Here is a 19,100-nt window from a genome sequence, read left to right on the forward strand (position 1 = left end):
TGAATCTCTTGGGTTTTCTAGGTATAGGATCATATCATCAGCAAATAGGGATAGTTTGACTTCTTCCTTACCAATATGGATGCCTTTGATTTCCCTAGCCTGCTGATTTTATAAAGGAGGAGACTGACGTTTAGGAGTGAAGAACCAATCTCATATGGTTTATACATGCTGTTTTGTTTTCATTCAACTGCTTGAGCACCTAGTCTCTGGTACTACAGGGGCCATGGGAGCCAGCTCTTAGGACCTCTCTGTGTGGATGTGGACAGAGATTCTGGAGGAAGAACCCCATCCTGGTCATGGGAAGGCTGAGAAACCAAATCTGCTCCCTAGGCTGCCTCCCCCTGTAGTGCCCAGTATGGGGCACTGCGTATTCTGGTTTTCAGAAGGAAGGGATAGGATGTAGGCTGGGCTCTAGAGAGTGTTCCAATTCCTCCTTCCATCACAACAGAAGCCACGATCTGCGTCTTTGTGAGCACGGGAAAGAAGTGAGGCTGTTCTAGGCTCTGTGGGATAGTGATGGTCAGGTTAGAGGTCACCACCTGGTTTGGGATGCTGCCACCTTCATGAAGTACAAGGACTGACGGTTCCCTAGCCACACTGCATGCTTGACCTCAGCTGGGCAAGGGGGAGGCTGGTCCTTGGGAAAGGCCTGCTGAGGCCTTACCTGGTCTGGCTGTGGGACTGGAATCTTCCCACTCCAGGAAGTGGTACAGGACAGGACACCACAGGGCAGGATAGTGATGGTTGCTGTGACCTCATGTTAGATTCTGCTTGTGCTACTAATCAGCCTTAAGTCTTGGAGTGCTATGTGGGAAGAGGCTGTAAGGCCTGGGTGAGTAGTCCTGTAGGGCAAGAGGAGGGAGTCTGCTTCCTATCTTTGTGAGCCTTCTTTCGCATTGGTCAGGGTAGAGGAGTGGGAGGAAGCATGTGGCAGGATCCTGACAGTAGCTTCTAGGTGCTCTGTACTCTAGGGCCCGGCATTCACGGAGTGCAGGCCATTTCCTCTTTGCAGATCTACACATACACGCACATAGATGCACACATACACTGGTCCAGTTCTTCCCTGTCCTTGCCCACTTGAGTGGGAAACTGTTCTTCCCTCAGCCCTGTTTCTGAGGTGGAGGCTGAGGGCTCAGAAAGTGATGTTAGCCTCTCCTTCTGGGCCTGGTCCTTCTGGGTACCTTGGGTATTGGGGAGTGGGAAAGAGCTGGGAGGACCCTGAGCCTATCACTTGTTCCTGACTGGCTCTGGCCTGTGGATAGTCCCTAGTGGCCAGGCTGCTGTCACCATACTCAGGCCCTCAACCTCTTGCTCTACCTTCTGCTGCTACCACCCCCATGGCTGTTGGGGCTTAAGCAACCTGCCTGCCTGCCCTTTCAGGAGCCTGGCTGAGGCAAGAAGGGTGGGGCAGCCAGTTCAGTTTACCTGGCAGAGGTGGTCTGAATCTGCTGGTTATATCCACCACTCCGCCCCAGGCATGGAGTGGAGGAGGAGACTGGTGACCTCTTTGGATTTTGCCTTTAGAAAGCTAGATTGCCACTGAAGCTCCTTTTTCCCCTTTAGCCAGTGAGAGTCAAGGCCTAGGGTTATCTAGTCTCTAGGGGCTGAGGCTTACCTGGTGAGAGTTCTGATTTAGGCTTGTGCCATTCTACCCCACCCCCTTAGTGTGTGTGGAGATGAGCTCCTCTGGCCTTGCCTGAGGCACTGAGGTCAGATGGAGACCAGGAAGGAGTGAAGGGAGTAGGATTTCCCAGAAGGAAGTGACCTCTTAACAAGAGCAATAGGAATGAGGACTGGGCTGATGTTTCCTGAGGATCAAGGCCATTCCCACCCACAATTACCCGGTGGTTATTTTCTGCTAGGAGGAGGCCAGGTTTGCTGTGTAGCAGAGTGACTGTGTAGGACAACTCTGGAAAGATGGGCCACTCTCTGCCCACCACACTGCCCTTGGAAGGGAAATGGTGTGAAGTGTGGGAGGAGAGGACTTTGAATTTACTCTTCTGGGTGTAAATCAAGACTCCTTGCTTATGAGAATCAAGAATCTGCATAAGTCACTTCTCTAAATCTGTCTCATCATCTGTCAAGTGGGATAAAAGAATCTCTACCTCAGGGTTTTTGGTTTTGTGGTGACTAAATGATAAGGCCCATTTCCTCCCTGGTACAAAGTAGGTACACATAGGCATGCAACCCTGCCTCTACACTAGAGCTTTGCACATTTAGGAACCCTGTCTGCCTGTCTCTGGCCCAGTCCCAGCCTCCTGCAGGTCTCCTGGGCGTGTGAGGAGATACATTGCAGAAAAAAGCCTTCCTGCAGCCCATTCCCAGGCAAGGTCCATTTCTCAGGTCTCCAAGTGGCCTGAGTTTTGAGACTTAGCTCTGAAGCTATCTGCTTGGGATTTCAAATCCTGGCTCCAACAGTGCCTTGCTGTGTGACTTTTGCTGAGTGGCTTGGCTCTCTGGACCTCAGGAACAGGGTTGATAACGAAACCTGTTGCACAGGGCTGTTGTTGGGATTTAATGAGCTGCTATGTGGAATGCAGTGACTGGGGCAAGTCGTGCGCACCATGTCAGATAGCAGCTGTTAGGATTACACTGCTGCTGCTGTTTTTTTTTTTTCCCTCCAAATTTTTATTGTGATTTGGGTGAAAGTCTACAGAGCAAATTCATTTCCTATACAGCAATTCATACACATTTTGTCTCATGACATCGACTGCAATTTCCTGCAGTGTAACAGTTCTCTTCCCACTTCCTCCCTGTAGTTAGCTCTTCCCTGTGTCCTTCCCTTCCATGCATTCCTGCCCCCTGAGCCGACCCCCTGTGCATACACTGCCCCTCTGTTCTCCTGTGATTGATCTCTCCAAGGAGTGTATCTACCTGATGTAAATGTGCAGCCCATATACCTGTCTTGTTTGGCTGGAAGCCACAGGAGTGTGTTCAATTCCAGACCTAAAGGGCATCTAGGGACCATAGTCTTAGGGGTTCCACAAGGCTCTATCAGACGAACACATCTGGTCTTTTTTGTTTTATGATTTTGAGTTTTGTTCCACATTGTTCTCCCTCTCTATCCAGGATCTCTTACATAGATCCTCCCCCTAGTAGTTAACAGTGGTAGCTGGGCACCATCTAGTTCTTCTGGTCTTGTGGTCATAGAGTGTGAGGATCGCATAGTCTACCAGTCCCTTGGACTAATTGTTCCCATGTGTCTTTGGTTTTCTTCATTCTTCTTTGCTCTGGATGAGGAGAGACCCATAGTTGCATCTAGATGACCGCATATAAGCTTTTAAGATCCAGTTGCTACTTACCAAAGTAGGATGTAGAACAGTGTTTTTGTGTAGTATGTTATGCCAGTTGAGCTTGATGTCCCCTGGGACCACGTTCCTGAGCCCACAGGCCCAACTACTCATTCCCTCCAGGTAGCTGGCTGTGGCTAAGAAGTCACCACAACCTTGTCCCATGTCACCTCTGCTGCATACCTGGAAATTCTTATAGAACATACAAATAATGCTTGTAGAAACATCATTTACCAACTCTGTACATGGTCATGGGCACAATCCCTCCCTGCCTAAATGTACCCGATCATTCAACCTGTCTGCCCAAGGACTATTATTCTTTTGGACAAAGAGGCATTTTCCTGAAATACTTTGGGGTTCGGGGCTCCCAGAAAGCCCCTAGACTACCTTTGGGAGTTGGCATTCAACTGATTCTCCTCCTCTTCTCCCTCTCCCTGCATCTGAAGTATTGGTCCTGTCTGCTGGCCTAGCTGTCTTCCTCATCCTATATCCTGACTGCTGCCTGCTCCAGTTGCTTGGGACATGGGAGCTTGGAGTATTGACTTGCAGCACATAGGGGGTCTGCCTGGTGCCCACCCTCTAATAATGGGCAGGTAGAGCTGCTCTCTTCTGGGGCACCAGTGGAGATGGAGGCACTATTCTTACTTCTTTCTTTACCTTGGCAGTTCTGACTGGGTAGACTAGTATGGAAAGGTGTCATGGCAGCCCTCTGGGGCCTGGCAGTGGCAGATGGTACAGCTGTCCCTGTCGGGCCATATAGGCTGTGGACCTGGGGCTGGCCATTTCTGCCGAATTTGAGAGCTGAGTTTGGTCTGTGTCAGCTGATTCCATTTATCCTTCCTGAATCCTAGGAGATACTGATCTCATTGAGCTCATGGCTGGGCAGGGCCCTAAGGTGACTTTCTCCACTATGGCCTCACAAGATAGAGTATTATGAGTATTATGAGACCTCTCTGAAAGGGGCAGTAGGGCCAGGCTTAGGACCAGCTTATACCTGGAAGCTTTAGGTTCTAAGCAGACTCCCCTTTCTCTGCATTGCTGGGACTCAGCAGACCTCATAGCCCTGCAGAAGGTGCTCTGGGGCCTGGTGTGCCCCTCCATCTTTCCTGGTATTCTTGCAGTGAAGTCAGATCCTGGATGGCCTTACTATTACCCAGGGTGGTGGTGGATCTGGCCATTGCCCTGTCTCCTTGGCTTGAATCATTGCTAGTGCTAGTTCTGGTCTAGCTCTTGTTCTGGACACAGGTACTATCCAAAGAAATGACTAATAGGAAAGGGAGCAGGCAGATGGAACTGGGTGGTCCAGGCTGACATTCCAGGCTTAGGGCCAAATTAAAACGTTGCGCTGGACTGGAGTGGGTGGGGTCTTCCCAGGACACACCCACCTTCTGGGCCCTTTACACCTCAGTAGACCATTTCCCCAGGAGTGACCTTGTTTCTGGAATCCCAGGGAAGTCTTCACCGGCTCCTGAGCCCCTTGTCACTCTGTGGCTTAAGGTTTGTCCTATTTCTTTGCTGGTACCTGATTCGGCTGCTTTCTGACTCCAGCCTGGCATGGGACTGCTTGTCAGGTGGTGGGCTTGCTGACTAACCTAGAGTCCCCCTTCTGGCCAAGGAGAGAGCAATAAGTCCTGACCTGTGCCCCACACGCCTCCAGAATCCCAAGTCTTTTCTCCTTACTAGCTGCCTCCCTCCACTGTGACAAGAGCCCCTCCTTTCTCCAGGTAGAGGAAGAAGAGGTTTGCTCAAGTGCAAGACTGGTATGTGAGTGTGTGAACCCTCACTGAGCATACCCCACGAACTTTTGTGTGCACGTGGGATCCTGGGGAGCCCTGTACCTTCCTGCCTAGAGGTGTGGAGTTGGAATAAGGGGTGGAGGGGAAGTGGGGAAGCCATCAATTGCAGTACAGCACAATACCTCCCTCATGTGGGCATTTGGGATCAGAGAGGAGGGGCTGCTTGCTTAGCAGGGAGGAACAGAAGGCTTTGAGGAGGTGGGTTGAGCTGATGGACAGGAGTTTCCCCTGCAGAAGGGACTCTAGAGTAGGGTGAAGAAGGACATTCCAAGCAGAGGAAGTAGCTTACGCAAAGGCAGGAAGCATAGGAGGACGTGGCATGTTTGGGGAGCTGCAAATAGTTCCATGTGGGTGTGTGTGGGGGTGTGGTGGGAGAGGAGGTTGGCAAGGCAGGCTGGGCCACAGCCTGGATCTGTCCTTCCCTCTGCCACACAGATGTTCAGTGGGTGCCTGCCCACCTGGGCTCTGGCCCCTGCTGGGGTCTGGAGCTGCAGAGGTAAGTGTATGGATAGATCTGGGCAGTGTTGGTGCTGGCCACTTTCACATGGCCTCTCATGCCAGGCTTAGGAGTTCTGTTTCATCTGAAAGGTGAATTGGGGAGTCATTGAGAGGTTCTGAGCAGGAGTGTGAGTGATCACAAGTGTTCCTGATGCCTTTTGGGAACCCCATGAGGACTGCTGAAGTGATACCAGGAAAGAGTCTGTCCCAGACCGGACAAGGGATGGAGATGAGAAGTCAAGTGATCCTCCATCCATTTCTCCATATAACCTCTATTTAATGCCTCTTTTGTACAACACAGTTGCTAGACTCAGAGACGTGTAAATGGGCTTTGCAACAGTACCACTCCTTGGTCTGTCTGTCTGTGCAAGGTCTACTAGAACCTCCTGCCAACCCCCAAATCTGGCCGGCTTCCTTTTGGGGTGTGAGTGGGGTAGTTGCACCATCTGCAGATGAGGGGTGGTACTACAGTGATGCCTTCTCTGTGGGTGGGATAGGAGGAGCTTTGAGGCAGAGAGAAGTGACTGTGCTGCCAGGTAGACTTCACTGGGCAAGAATGTTTACATTGAAATGTTGATGTGTGTGGGGAGGGGAAGGGTGCCACTGAAACCACCCTGAGAGGTTCCCTAACAGGATGTTTAAGCCTGAAGGATGGGCAGGGAGGAACTGCATATTCAGAGATTTGTATGGATGGGCATTCTATGCCAAGGAACAGTCATTTGGCCTGTGTCACAACTACTAATAACCACCAACTATTATGGAGCAGTTGCTGAGTGCTGGACCCAGGCCAAGCTTTCATGTACAGTGTCACATAAATACATACCAAGGAACTGGGGCTTCAAGAAGCCAGGTGACTTGTCCAGGATCCCATGACCCAGGAGTCACATCTAGGCTTGCATCTCTCCACATTGTGGTCCTGACCATTGAACCATATTGTCTGCCATTAAAGCCCTGAAGTAGGCTTGATGTCATTGAATTGTAGAGAGCAGCAAGGGGACCAGAGCCACATGGGTTGGGTGGTGCAAATGGTTAACATACTCGTTTGCTAACTGAAAGGTTGGAGGTTTGAGTCAACCCATAGGCTCCTTGGGAGAAAGGCCTGGCAGTCTACTTCTGGGAAAAGAACTACTGAAAATCCCATAAAGGACAGTTTTGTTTTTTTTTTTTTTTTTAATTGTGATTTGGGTGAAAATTTACAGAGCACATTCACTTTCCATACAACAGTTCACATACACCCCATCTCATGACATTGACTACAATCTACCACAATGCAACAGCTCCCCTCCCACTTCCTCCCAACAGTTACCTCCTCCCTGTGTCCATCCATTCATGCACTCCAGCCCCCTGAGCTGTCTCCTTGTACATAAACAGCCCTTCTTTCTCCCACAATTGTTCTTTCCAAAGAGTGCATTCACCTCAGGTAAATGTTCAACTCATATGCCCTTCTGCTTGGCTGGAGCCACAGGTGTGGGTTCAATTCCAGACCTGAAGGACAGCTAGGGGCCACAGTCTCAGTGGTTCTACCAGGCTCTATCAGACCAGCAAACCTGGTTCCCTTTTTTTTTCCCAAATGATTTTGAATTTTGTTCCACATTGTTCTTCCTCTCTATCCAGGATCTCCTACGTAGATCCCCCTCCGAGTGGTTGACAGCGGTAGCCAAATACTATCTAGCTCTTCTGGTCTCATAGTCGTATAGGCTGCAGATTGCATGGTGTACCAGTTGCTAGGACTAATTGTTGCCATGAATCTTTGGTTTTCTTCATTCTTCTTTGCTCTGGAGTCAGTCTGGTTTTGAAACACAGGGTCACCATTAGTTGGAGTAAACTCTGTGGTAATTTTGGTTTTAATGGGTTTAATAAGTGCCTAGATTCCAGACAGTGTAACTCCAGGAACAGGGCCAAGTTGATCAGAATAAAGGTGGCAGAGCACGGCTGAGAAGAAATCCCTGTAGTTCCTTGAAAGGGACAGAAATGGGAGGGCAGAGGTGACTTTGTAGTGGTGGGAAGGTAGACTGAGGAGAAACGGTAGAGGCAGAGGCAGTAACCTGTTTAAAATTAGGGGTCAGTGGGCTCTGGGGGCAGAAGAGAAAGGAGTCCTCATATCAAGGATTGAGAATGTGAGGTCTCTGGTGAGTCTTCTGGATAGGAACAGGTACCCCCAGGGCCCAACCTGAGTACTCAGGTAGACTCAAGCTACAGGAAGATTGACATGGGACGTAGCAGGAAGAAAGCACCACAGGGCCTCCCTGATGTCAGGAGAAGTGAGAGCTAGGCCTTGCAGGCCTGAGTCAGCCCTAGGAAAATACTGGAGGCTCACATTGGAGCCCATTGGCTGGGGTTTCTAAGAGCCTGGGGAGGTGAGGAAGGGAGCAGAAGTACAGATACTAGGGGCTTAGAGGGACTGGGAAGGGAACCAGCTCTCAGACTTAGCAGGAAGTGACTTGGAAAGTGGGACAGGGCCTGGAATGGGCATAGATTGGAGCAGGAATCTGGAGGCCCAGGTGATGGTGGCTAACCTTGCCTGAGTTGCTGTGGGAAGATGCCCTTGCACAGTTTCATCAGCAACCCAGAATTCAATGAGATACCTTGTCTTGACCAGCGCTTCCTACAGCTGCCCTCCCCCATCCAGATGTCAGGTCCCCACCCATGCCTCTTTGTCCCTAAAAACCTAACAGATACATACTTTTGCTTCCTTGAAGAGCTCTGAGCTCTTTTCCTTTCTCCTACCTTCCAGTTTTGCTGGGACCTACTCTTTGCCTGCCACAATTTCTCTGTCAGTGAAGGCTGCTCTCTTTTAGGAGATAGGAAGCAAAGGAGCTAGGAACTGGGCAGGATTGGCTGGCCTATAGGCCTGCCTATGGCCCAGGGGACTGAAGATCATATCAGGAGGCTGGCAGGCAGGCCCCTTAGTGGTGCTGTTGATGGACTAGGAGTGTGTAGGGTAGGAGTTTGAGGGCATGAGGGTTCAAAGGTCCTCTTCATCCTTCCCTCTCCCAGGTTCTTAGCAGGGAGAGACCAAGTAATTCCCTGCCATGACCCGCAGATCTCCAGTGTGGAGCTTTTGGTGAAGGAATATATAAAGGGCTGGATGAGAGTACTGCAATAGGATGCCACATGCTAGTGGCCGTAGATATGTTCCAGCAGGAAAATTGCTCAGTTCTGGTGTCTGGGGCTGTGTGCCCTGTCAGAGCTAGTAGTTCTGCCAGGCCCAAGCTGGCATGAAAGCAAGATGTTCAGGGACCTTCTTCCTTAGCCTCTGACACTCCTTCTCTGCCTCCCCAGGTGCCCCCTGAGAAGTGCCGCTGTGCAGTGGGCAGCATCCTGAGCGAAGGTGAGGACTCACCCTCCCCTGAGCTCATCCATCTCTACCAGAAATTTGGCTTCAAGGTGTTCTCCTTCCCGGCACCCAGCCACGTGGTAACAGCCACCTTCCCCTACACCACCCCCCTGTCTATCTGGCTGGCTACCCGCCGTGTCCATCCTGCCCTGGATGCCTACATCAAGGTGAGACTATAGTCCTGGTTTATAGATGGGAGTGGAGAGAACTGTGAAAGGCTGCCTGAACTGTGAAGGGGAGGTGATCTGGGGAGGACAGCACCCTGGGCCCCCTGTGGAATAGGTGCCTGTGGAGCTGGGAAGATGGGCAAAGGCTGCTGCATCTCTTCCAGAACATCCTCACAGGAGCACAGGGAGCTTACTCAGAAAGCTGGACTGTCAGTCCTGTGTTGGCTTCAACCTGAGACATTCTTAATACTCAGGTGGGTGGGTAGGTCCACCTTGTCCCCATCCTGCTGGAGGCCTGCATAGCAAGGACTCTGAGGCTTCCAGCTACTGGGCAGGTCCCAGGTACCCGTGTGCTTCATGGGCTCAGGACACTTAGGCCTGAGGCCCTTAAGTCAGGTCTGCTCCTTGAATCCAGGAGTGGAACAGCAACAGCAGGCTTTGTCTCCTTCACTTTCTGGGCTGGTCATTGGTAACTCTGGCAGCCTGACCTGCCAGGGGGAAGGAAGACAGGCAGCCACGGGATGTCTGACGGGGGTCTTTGTCCACAGAGATTTTTAAAAACTTGCCCTGTTGCATATCTCTTCTCTCAAACCTTTTGCAAACTTGGGTACCAGGGAAATGATCCCTGTTGGGACTTGGAAACCATTGTTTATTCATTGGTTCAACTTACTGAGTGTATGCTATGTGTTATGGTGGGCACAATGAGACATGTGAAAGAAGCATGAAATACGTGGTGGAGATAGGTAATATAAGTGCCAGACAAATGGGATATATGCTAGAAAAGAACAACATGCAGTGGTGAGAAAAGTCAGGGGGACCAACTTGGACAGAGTGGTCAGGGATGGCTTCTCTGAGGAAGACCCTCTAAAGCAGAGTCCTAGAATAACCTCTGGAGAGTGGGATAAGAACGTTGCAGGCCAAGCAGAGTGAGGAACACTGTAAGTCTCACTGCAAGATTCCAACCAGGAAAGTACCATGATATGAGCCATGTCTGTACATGATGGGATGTCCCCTCCCTGGTTGGGGTGGACCTGGGTCATGGATCACAGGGACCTGGTGGTGTGTTTAGGAGGCTGTTATGAATCTTAGCCACGAATGGCAGTGGCTTGTGCTAAGGTATTGGCTACAGAGATATAGACAAGGGGGAGATTAATGATGTATTTCGGGGGCAGATGGACTTGTGGGTGGGTTGGTCGGGAGAGGAGAGGAGCAGGAGGAGTCATGGAAGGGTTTAATTCCCTCTGGCCTGAGCAGGCAGGTAAGTATGCAATGAAGAGTTTCATTGAGATGTGGGGAACTGAAGGAAGACATGGTTTGGAGGGCAGATCAGCTCTATGGGCTGTGTCGGTGGAGCTGCCTGATCTGGGTGAGGGTATGCAGTCAACAGTGATACATGTAGAGTCTGTAATTCAGAGGGAATGTTGGTTTGTTGGATGTGTTTGGAGAGATTGGTGTTTAACTAGAAGGCTGCCTTGAGCATCTTAGCCACTTTTCGGCCAGGTCAGCAGTTGATGGCCTGTGGCAGGCAAGACTGTGCAGAGGGTGTGGAAAATCAGCATGAATGGGAGCTTAGGGAAACTTGGAGGAGGAACCTTGTGGCTTCATTCTCCAGAGTAGCATGGAGAAGAGGGTCTGGCCTTGATAGAAATGGGAGCTCAGACAGGGCCCAGGGAAAGGGGTATGGGAGTCTGCTCAGGTTTAGTGGGATGAATAAATGAGGCCCTCTGTTGTCAGCTGGGGCTTTGGTGGCCAAGGACAGGAAAGTTCGAAGAAACAGGGTGAGAAGACCTGGAAATGGGAAGGCAGGCCAGGAGAGGACAGAGATGAGGGTTTCCTTTGTGAAAACCAGAAATGGGGCTGGGGAAAGGTATGCTTGTGTGGGATGTGGGAGTAGAGGCTAAGGGGCATGGTGAGGCAGGAGTTGCGGGAACTGGCTGGTGGTGAGGACAGGAAGGGAGACCTCAGTGCCCTAAGCCTGCTCAGCATGCCTCCTGAAGGTGGGCTTTACCCATCTCACCTGAGGAATGGCTGGTGTGCATTGTCTTGAGTCCTGTCTGTACCATCCTCAACCCAAGGGCCAATCTGGAAGAGGACACCTGAGAAGAGACTCCCTGGGTTCCAGACCTCAGAACAGAGCACGGGTATATGGTGTGGTGGCAACCAACTCAGCCATCAAAGCCTTTTCCTGGCTTCAGGGGTTTATTTTTAGACACCTTTGTCCAAATTTCCCGGCCCCTGACAGCTTCACAAGTTGCCTGGTTTTGACGTCACCTCTTTGATGAAAGCCCTTCCTCCTTCCTCCCCCTCCTGTGGGAGCCTGTCAGCCATGCCCTGGGCTGGAGTCTCCTGGAGGGGAGACTTGAGCAGGGGCAGTACCATCCTCTTTCCTCTCTGGGATGAGGAAATCAGGGATGTAGGGTGAGAGAAAGGGTTTCTCCCACACATGACTGGGAGTCAGACTTGTGTGGGCTTGGCCACCAGCTGCAAGAGTGAAGGACTCCAGACTGCCTAAAGTAGAGGGATGACCCAAGGTCTTCTGCTTGTTTCTGGCAGGGTCCCCTGTGACCCTGTGTTTAGTTTAATCTTATGCCTTGGGGAACAAAGCCAGGTAAGAGATGAGGAAGAGGCTGGCTCTGTTTGCTGTTCTCTTCCTGCTGTGGGCAGGCTGGCTCTGTGCCTTTCAGCCCAGGCGACAGAAGGGAGTACAAGGTTCCCTCCCACCCCTGCACTCTTCCCCACTGCCCTGGGGTCAGAGAAAGGAGGCTGCTAATGAGGCTCTGGGCGCTTCTGGCTGCCTGTAACTGGCTGCCTGTAGCAGATTATGTGCGTGTGTGTGCCTGCACATACACATTCTCCTCCTCTTTTGCCTCTTTCTGGATCTGAGGCTGGGACTGCCGTGAAGGTGCTTCAAATGGAATGACAGCAGCTGCTGGCTTTTTTTTTTTTTTTTTTTTTTTTTTTTTTTTTGTAGGAGGGGTGAGGGAGGCCAGGAGTCCTGCTGCCAGGAGGAGGGAAGGGAGGGCTTGGCAGATTCGCCTACCTCCCCAGAGGCTGGAGCCAGGAGAGAGGGTGATGGGCTTTAAAGAACTTTGGTGGAAGAGGCGGAGAGCAGCTGATGTCCTAGCATCTGCAGATGTGTCAGGACTGGCCTCATGGACAGCAGTGGTCTGGGGTATTACTGTGAGGAGCCTAAGCTTTGTGGTAGGCTGAGCTATAGGGGCTGAAACTTTGTCTTTCCCTGCATAAGCCACTAGGGAGCTCGAGGCCAAACATCCTGAGACTGTGTTTGTGAGGGTTCCTGGGTACTGTCACTCTACATGGAAGATACCACTCCACTGGAATCCAAGGAGGTAGCTTCTAGAGCAGGAGACCATTCCCAAAGTCCCAGGAGGGAAGTGTCTCTGACAGCTGCAGGAGGGAGCTGAGCTTCCTAGAGGTTGCAGGACTGTAAAGTTGATACAGCAATGGGGAGAGGCCTCAGATTTTACCTCACAGGGGAACCAGACACAATGAGTGTCCAGGGAAGGCTCTGGGCACTTGGAATGGAGCAGGGCTCAGTGATAGGCCTGGGGATCAGTGTGTCTGTCTGTGGCAGTTGGGAGCAGGGAGGTCATTTAGAGTATTAGACTGGTCCAGACAAATCCCCTTGTTGTTGTTGTTGTTGTTACGTGCTGTCAAGTCGGACCCGACTCATAACGACCTCTCTTTGGGTTTCCGAGGCAGTATCACTATGGAAGTAGATTGCCCAACCTTCCTTCCGAGGAGTGGCTGGTGGGTTTGAACCGCCAGCTTTCTGGTAAGCAGTCAAGTGCCTTAGGCACTATGCTACCAGAGCTCCTGCCAAATCCCCTATGCCTCACTTTTTGCCCAACAGGATATGGAATCTTCTTCACATACTCCTGTTCTGGTTACCTAGTGCCACTTTGACAAGAATATACCATAAATGGTATGGCCTTAACAAACAGGAGTTTATTCTCTTACAATTTGGAGGATTTAAGCCCAAGTTCAAAGCACCAGGCTCTAGGGGCTGGGTGAAAGCCCCTCAGCCTTGGGCTTTAGCTCTACCTCCAGCTCCTGGCCTACTGAAGCTAGAGGCTTTTCTTCACTCAGACAGCTGCTGGCTGCTGAGTCTTCCAAGCCCAAGGTTGACAAGTAAAAAGGCACAGTCCTGATGTTACCAAACCACATGGCAGGCCATCAACTCAAGTCCATTGTAAGTCCCCAGGTCAGCAGAGTGTGGCAGGCTGCTGAACAATGACGTGGCTACGTGACCATTCCCCAAGGCTTATGCTTATATACAGGAAGCAGACCACATTCCCTAAGGCAGCTGCTCACTGTAGATTCCACCATGGAGTGATTACCAGTCTCATGATGGGGAATACTACATCCAGCTGCCCAGCCACTCAACCAGGCCCAACCAAGTTGACACACAAACTAAACTACCACAACTCCCTTCTCCAAGGTCTCACTTTGCTGGAAGTTTTCAGGAAAAGGTCTTTGTAAAATGGTTTAGGCTTTTTCTCCCAAGTTCAGGGAGACATAGGTCATTGTCCTTGTGGTGACTGCCCCATCAGGCTTCAGAAGTACAGGCAGGCCCTGGAGTCTAGACACTGACTCTTTCTCCATAGAATTGAAAGGAAGTATGTAGATGGTTACCAAGGGGACTATAGTGAGCCAGTGAAGGGTGGCAGCATTCTAAGACAGCTGAACTGAGTTTGGTTTTCATGTCAGGAGTTTAAAGTGGACAGGGACCCCTGACTGCTGGAGAGGTAACCTAGGGGCTTTGCTGAGGTGCTCCTGTGGTTGGCAGCCAGGGTGGAGGCCATAGTCAGAATCTTACCTGCTTCAATTGGAGCAGCTCTTCTGTGGGTTGTACAAACCACATGACCTCATAAGCTTTTGTTTGGAGGAGGGTTTCTGGGGCTTAACTGATATAAAGAGAAATACACAACTAGGTAGGTACCCCCTCTACCGTTGGCCAATTGTGTATCTGTTCCAGGTCCTGGTAGCTGCAGGGTGAGTGGAGCTGGGAGGCACCTTGTACAGGCAGGGGTGATGCTCTCAGAAGAGGCAGTTATTTCTGGGGGAGCATGACTGATTGAAAGCTGCACCTGGAGGGGAGCTGTGGGAGCCACAGGGTGCAGACCTTTCTAGGTGGTGGAGACTGAGTTCCTAAGTGATAAGTGATCAGAGGCATGCCAGGGGGCAGCCAGCTGGGAATGAAGGATCATGGAGACCTATGGAAGTGGGTCAGCCTGTTAAACTGTGGGCCCAAGGAAGCTTGTAGCAGCATGGTCAGAGCCTAAGTCCTGTTCTGTGGATTTTAGAAGCCCCTGTATTTGTTTCCTCTTAGCCTGACTCAGCGACTCTAAGGGAGCATTGGTGGGTGGGTAGGGGTCTGTATCTATTCTGGGGCCAGAATGGCAGTGAGGAGCAACATGGCTTGTGGTAGTGACGATCCAGGTGAGAGACCCCCAATAGAAATGGGAGATTTGGGGGTCATCCCCCTCCCCCATGTCTATCACTGAGCTAATGTGGGAGGGTGTTCCAAGTTTTATTTTTAATAAGGGAGGCCCCCTTGCCAGCTCAGTCACTTATTCTGCAGTTATTTACTGAGCCCTCTTCTGTGCTGCACTATTCTGGGCATGGGGGAAACTAGCTAGGATATAGTCAGAGGGTCCTAATCAAAGTGGGCTTTCCCATTGAGACTGTCTCCTGGGAAGATAGGCCTGGGAGGGGTGGTTATCCAAGGTCAAAGGATGAAGCAGTGGCTGAGTCCAGACTGAATCCTCTGAGCTGAGAATCCTTTTGATGGCTACATGCCTTTTCATCCTTTCATGAGTGGGGCTAGGCTCAGGAGACTGAAGACTCACTTGTCATAAACATGGGATAGTGCCCACAGTTTGGGGGGTCTAGGATGGCAGTATTGTGACCCAACACCCACTTGACACTCTGTCTCTAGCCCTGATTGGGAGAGGCTGCTGGTCTGAGAGATGAGGGGGAGCCTGTGCCTGTCTATTTGCCCAGCCAGCCCTCATTAAGGGAGGCTTTGGCAGCTGCTACAGGCACAGGAAACAGCTGCTGAAGGTGCCCCTTTGGTCCTCATCTCCTCACCTTCAGTGAGGTGGAGGTGGCTCCATTCCCAGGCTTCCCTCACTGGAGCTGCCGGGCTGGCTCACCTGCCAGTGTTGCTACCTGCTGTTTGGCCTGCCCCAGCACAGAGAGGAGGGCACCTTCAGCCCTGCCAGAGCCTGAGGCTGAGTGACAAACCCCTGGAATTGTTTTCTTCCCTCATCTCCCCTGGTCACAGAGCTTCACCATGCCTGGAGAGAGGACGGATGGATTCACTGAGAAAGACAAAGCAACCTTTGTGGGTTGGTGGCATTTGGGCTCAGCTTCAATGGATGGGCAGTGTTTACCATGTGGGAAAGCAGGTCAGGCAGCGGCCCTGGCATGAGCAGAGCCTGGATGGTGGGCATGGCTTGTGTATCCAGAGTGGCTGGAGTGCAGGGAAAGAGCAAGGGTTGGGAGGGGCTTTGAATCTAGACTTGAGAGATTGGACTAGGTCCTAAAGTCTCTAGGGGACCACAGATAATGTAGAAACAGATTGGCATTCAGCCTGGGCTTTGGAACAGGACTCTGGACCACAGGGAGGGGAGGAGGAGAAGCCAGACTTCCCTGAGAAGTATTGGAGAGTAGCTCTCAGCCCCAAGCCTAGAGGATATACCTACCCCCATGCTAAGGCTTGGCTTCCTTGGCTCTCCTTGGGAGCTTCTCCTAGGTGTTGAGGAGTAGGGAGCCTATAGGCCCTCTGCTGACCCAGGCCCTTGCATCTGCTTCTCAGCCTCTCTGGCTTCCCTCCCCCTACCCCCATTCTGAGGACTGAAAGCACAAAGCCAGCCTTTGCTGGGGCGGGCGTGGGAGTCACCACTCTCGAAATACCAGCTAGGATGTTGTAGCTTGGCAGCCCTGCAAGACCCTGGAGGCTGAGGCTTACTTGGATAGTGCTGTAGAGTTGAGCCATCAGCAACCCAGAGGGAGCCTTCGTTCCCAGGCAGCTGGGACTTACCAAGAAAGAACTGTTTTGCTCTTCTCCCAAAAGCTTGGAATTCCAGGGGCTAGAGAAGGGGGAGAGAGTCTAAGGAGGGGCTAGATCCCTCAGCTAAGGAGAGACTACTGTCGACTTATTGCAGATAGGAAACCTGACAAGAAGGGCTTCCCTAAAGAGTGGAGCAGCCATCAGAGGGGCCATTGGGAAATGAGAAATTCAGGGCCTTCACCTCCCACCATCCCTTCCTCCCCAGTCTCCTCTCCATTCCCAGTTGCCCACCTGTCCTTTCCTTCTGGCACTTCCTGACTCCTCTGGCTCCCAGGTGCTTGACTTCACAGCTCCATCTGCACCAAGCAGCCTTCCTGCTGCTGGATAATCAATCAGCAGCGTTTTTGTTAGCTTGTAAGCTGGATGGGGCTCAAGGTCCTTGACTGCACAGACGTGGCAAAGAGTGGCTGGACCCTAGGAGAGGGATGGGCTGAGGATCCTGCTGTGGTAGGGGTATCATCTGGGAGGGCTGTGGCTGCCCTCCTCAGGTTTGGAAGGAGAGCAGTGGCATCCCAGGCCTGACCCCCCTGTTCAGTAGCTAAGTTCCCTATGGGGTGCTTACCCCCATGATCCCCTGCCCTCTGGTCATGTTCCACAAGGGACCAGGAAGACCAGAGTTGGGTTGAGCTAGGGTTGGTTGTTGGTCATCTGGGTGTGGGGCACGGAAGGGCTGAGCCTGGCTGCTGAGTCAGGGGCTTCTCACAGCACTTGAGGGGATTTGTCTTCTGTGCTTGCTTTAAGGGAATCTCTCCTCTGGCTTCTCAGTGCCGCAGCCCACCCTGGTACTCAGACCCCCCTTTATGGGCCGCCCAGGAAGCCAGGGCCTAGGTAGCGCCAGGGAGATGAGCAGAGGTGTAAATTGCGTGGCAAGCTGTCAGCTTTGAGGTGAAAATGAAAAAGTCCTCAGGCAGCAGTGGGCACAGCAGGCTAGGGTGCCAGGCACAGCACCCCGGCTCTCCCGCCCCACTCAGCCTCACACCTTCCCTGCTTGCAGACTTCCCCAGGCTCCTGCCCAGCCTGCCTGCCATCCCCTCCTCTGCTGTTCAGGGGGCTCCCTGAATGTGGAGCTCCCAGACCAGCCCTGGGCTAGATCCAGCTCTGAGAGGGCTTTCATTTCTTGCTTCTGTCATATTTTCTAACTGACTGGCTGCTGATAGAAAAATGGACTGGGCTTTTGTTGATTCTGTGACTTTAATGTTTGTGATAGGTTTCATCGTTGACTCTTTTTGGGTTTTCTAGGTATGTATTCATTCTGTTTTTAAATAATGGGTATTTTTTTTCATCTTTTCTAGTTTTTGGTTTTTTTTTTTAAGATCATCTGTTCCAACTCCTTTAATTCACAGTTAGGGAAACTGAGGCCCAAAGGGAAGCTACCCATTTGTCATTAGCCAAACCAAGTCTCTGGGCTCCTGCCTGGGGCTCTCTGCCATCTCCTGCCGCCTCTTTCCCCTACCTGCCTACCCTCTTGCTGCCTGTCTCCTTTGCCTGTCATTCTCAGGGCTTTGGGCCCTTTTGTAGGGAGGGGACCAGAGGTATTCAGCAGCCCTTCTGAAGGCTCTCCTTGTTGGCATTGCATGGCCTCCAGAGCAGTCCCATGCTGTCTCTGCCTGCCCAACAGACAAGCTCAGGTTCTGGACCAGAGGCTGCTGGGAGGCCCGATAGAGATGAGGGAGCCCAGCAGAAGGAAGTTGACGGAAGTTTCTGGGCAGAATAATAACAGCATGCTACATTCCAGCCACAGCCTCCCTGCTGTGCCTCCCCCAAGCACTTTGCACATGCAGTGCAGACCAGCTGCCTGGGGGCCTCCTGGGTCTGAGCCCCCACTTGCAGGGACTGCTGTGCGCATGCAGGCGGGGGCATGTCTGTGTCTGTGTAATTAAAAATGAGCATGCATCACTTCACCCAGCGAGGAGATGCCACCACCTCGGGTGGGATGCAACAGCTGTTTGCTGGCTGTGTTGCTGCCCTGCGACAAGCCTGGCGTGGGGAGGGAAGAATAGGACTGGGCAGCTCAGGGTGGGTGAGGGATACCCGGGGACCCTCACCCTGAGGCAGGAGATATGGGGGTGGGGTGGGGACACATCCCTTTCTAGGCCCAGAGCTTGTATAGACTTGTGACCTAGTCCTTGGCCCAGCCTCATTGCCCCCTCCCCTTGGGAATTTGAGGCCACCTAACTCTAGCTTCTGGGCAGCCTGAGGTCAGAATCTGCACTTTCTCCAGCCTGGGCCTGACCTCCTCTGTCCAGCCCCACCACCACCAAGTAAAGCCAGGGCATAGGCTGATACTTTGAGAGCAAGCTCAGGTCATCTCATGTCTCCCCTCCCTCTGATTCAGTAAGACCTGCCACTGAAGGTACTATAGGCCATATTAGGAGACCTTGGCCCAGCACACTAATCTGACCCCTTTACAAATCCCTGAGCTGAGTGGGCTGAATGCTTGCTGAGCCTGAGGAGGGGAGTGTGTGGTGTGTTTCCAGGATGGCCAAGGCAATGGCACCATGGCAGCCTTGTGTGAGGTTGATGAGCTGCTCCTTTCCATGTCGGCCAGCACCACTCGGTGGGTGAGCCAGTGTTGGTAGGAAAATGCTGGTAGCTGAGGTCCCCTGGAAACTCTTGTATCATGGGTAATGTCTCAAGTCCCTCCTTGTTTCTGTTTGTGCGAAGGCAGTGGGAGAGAAGCTCTGGGAGGTATGTCTAAGGGACTGGAACTCCTGAGTCTAGTTTCTAGGAGTTCCTTATGTCACCTTGGCATGATTAGCTCTGGCTTCTTCCTGTTAAATGGGTAAGATTGTACGTGTCTGCATCTTCCCACCTTGGAGAGGACTTTTATGATTTCCTTGAGTCTGTGTATGGGAGTAAACTGTTTTGGGCTTTGGCCTTGTCAGATGGCCAGTGGCTTCAGTGGCCAGAACA

General features: G+C 51.8%; 1 protein-coding gene across 1 annotated transcript in view; it reads left to right on the top strand.

The window, feature by feature from the left end:
* TEX264 (testis expressed 264, ER-phagy receptor) overlaps positions 1-19,100 on the top strand; it is a 31,782-nt gene that overhangs the window by 5,159 nt on the left and 7,523 nt on the right. Inside the window, exon 2 of the mRNA XM_007952026.1 lies at positions 8,867-9,088. Coding sequence (XP_007950217.1) covers positions 8,867-9,088 — 222 coding nt within the window. The remainder of the gene's footprint in view (positions 1-8,866; positions 9,089-19,100) is intronic.

Source organism: Orycteropus afer, unplaced genomic scaffold (genome assembly GCF_000298275.1).
Source record: "Orycteropus afer afer isolate SDZICR_OR568_19922 unplaced genomic scaffold, OryAfe1.0 scaffold00323, whole genome shotgun sequence".
NCBI classification, from domain to species: Eukaryota; Metazoa; Chordata; class Mammalia; order Tubulidentata; family Orycteropodidae; genus Orycteropus; species Orycteropus afer.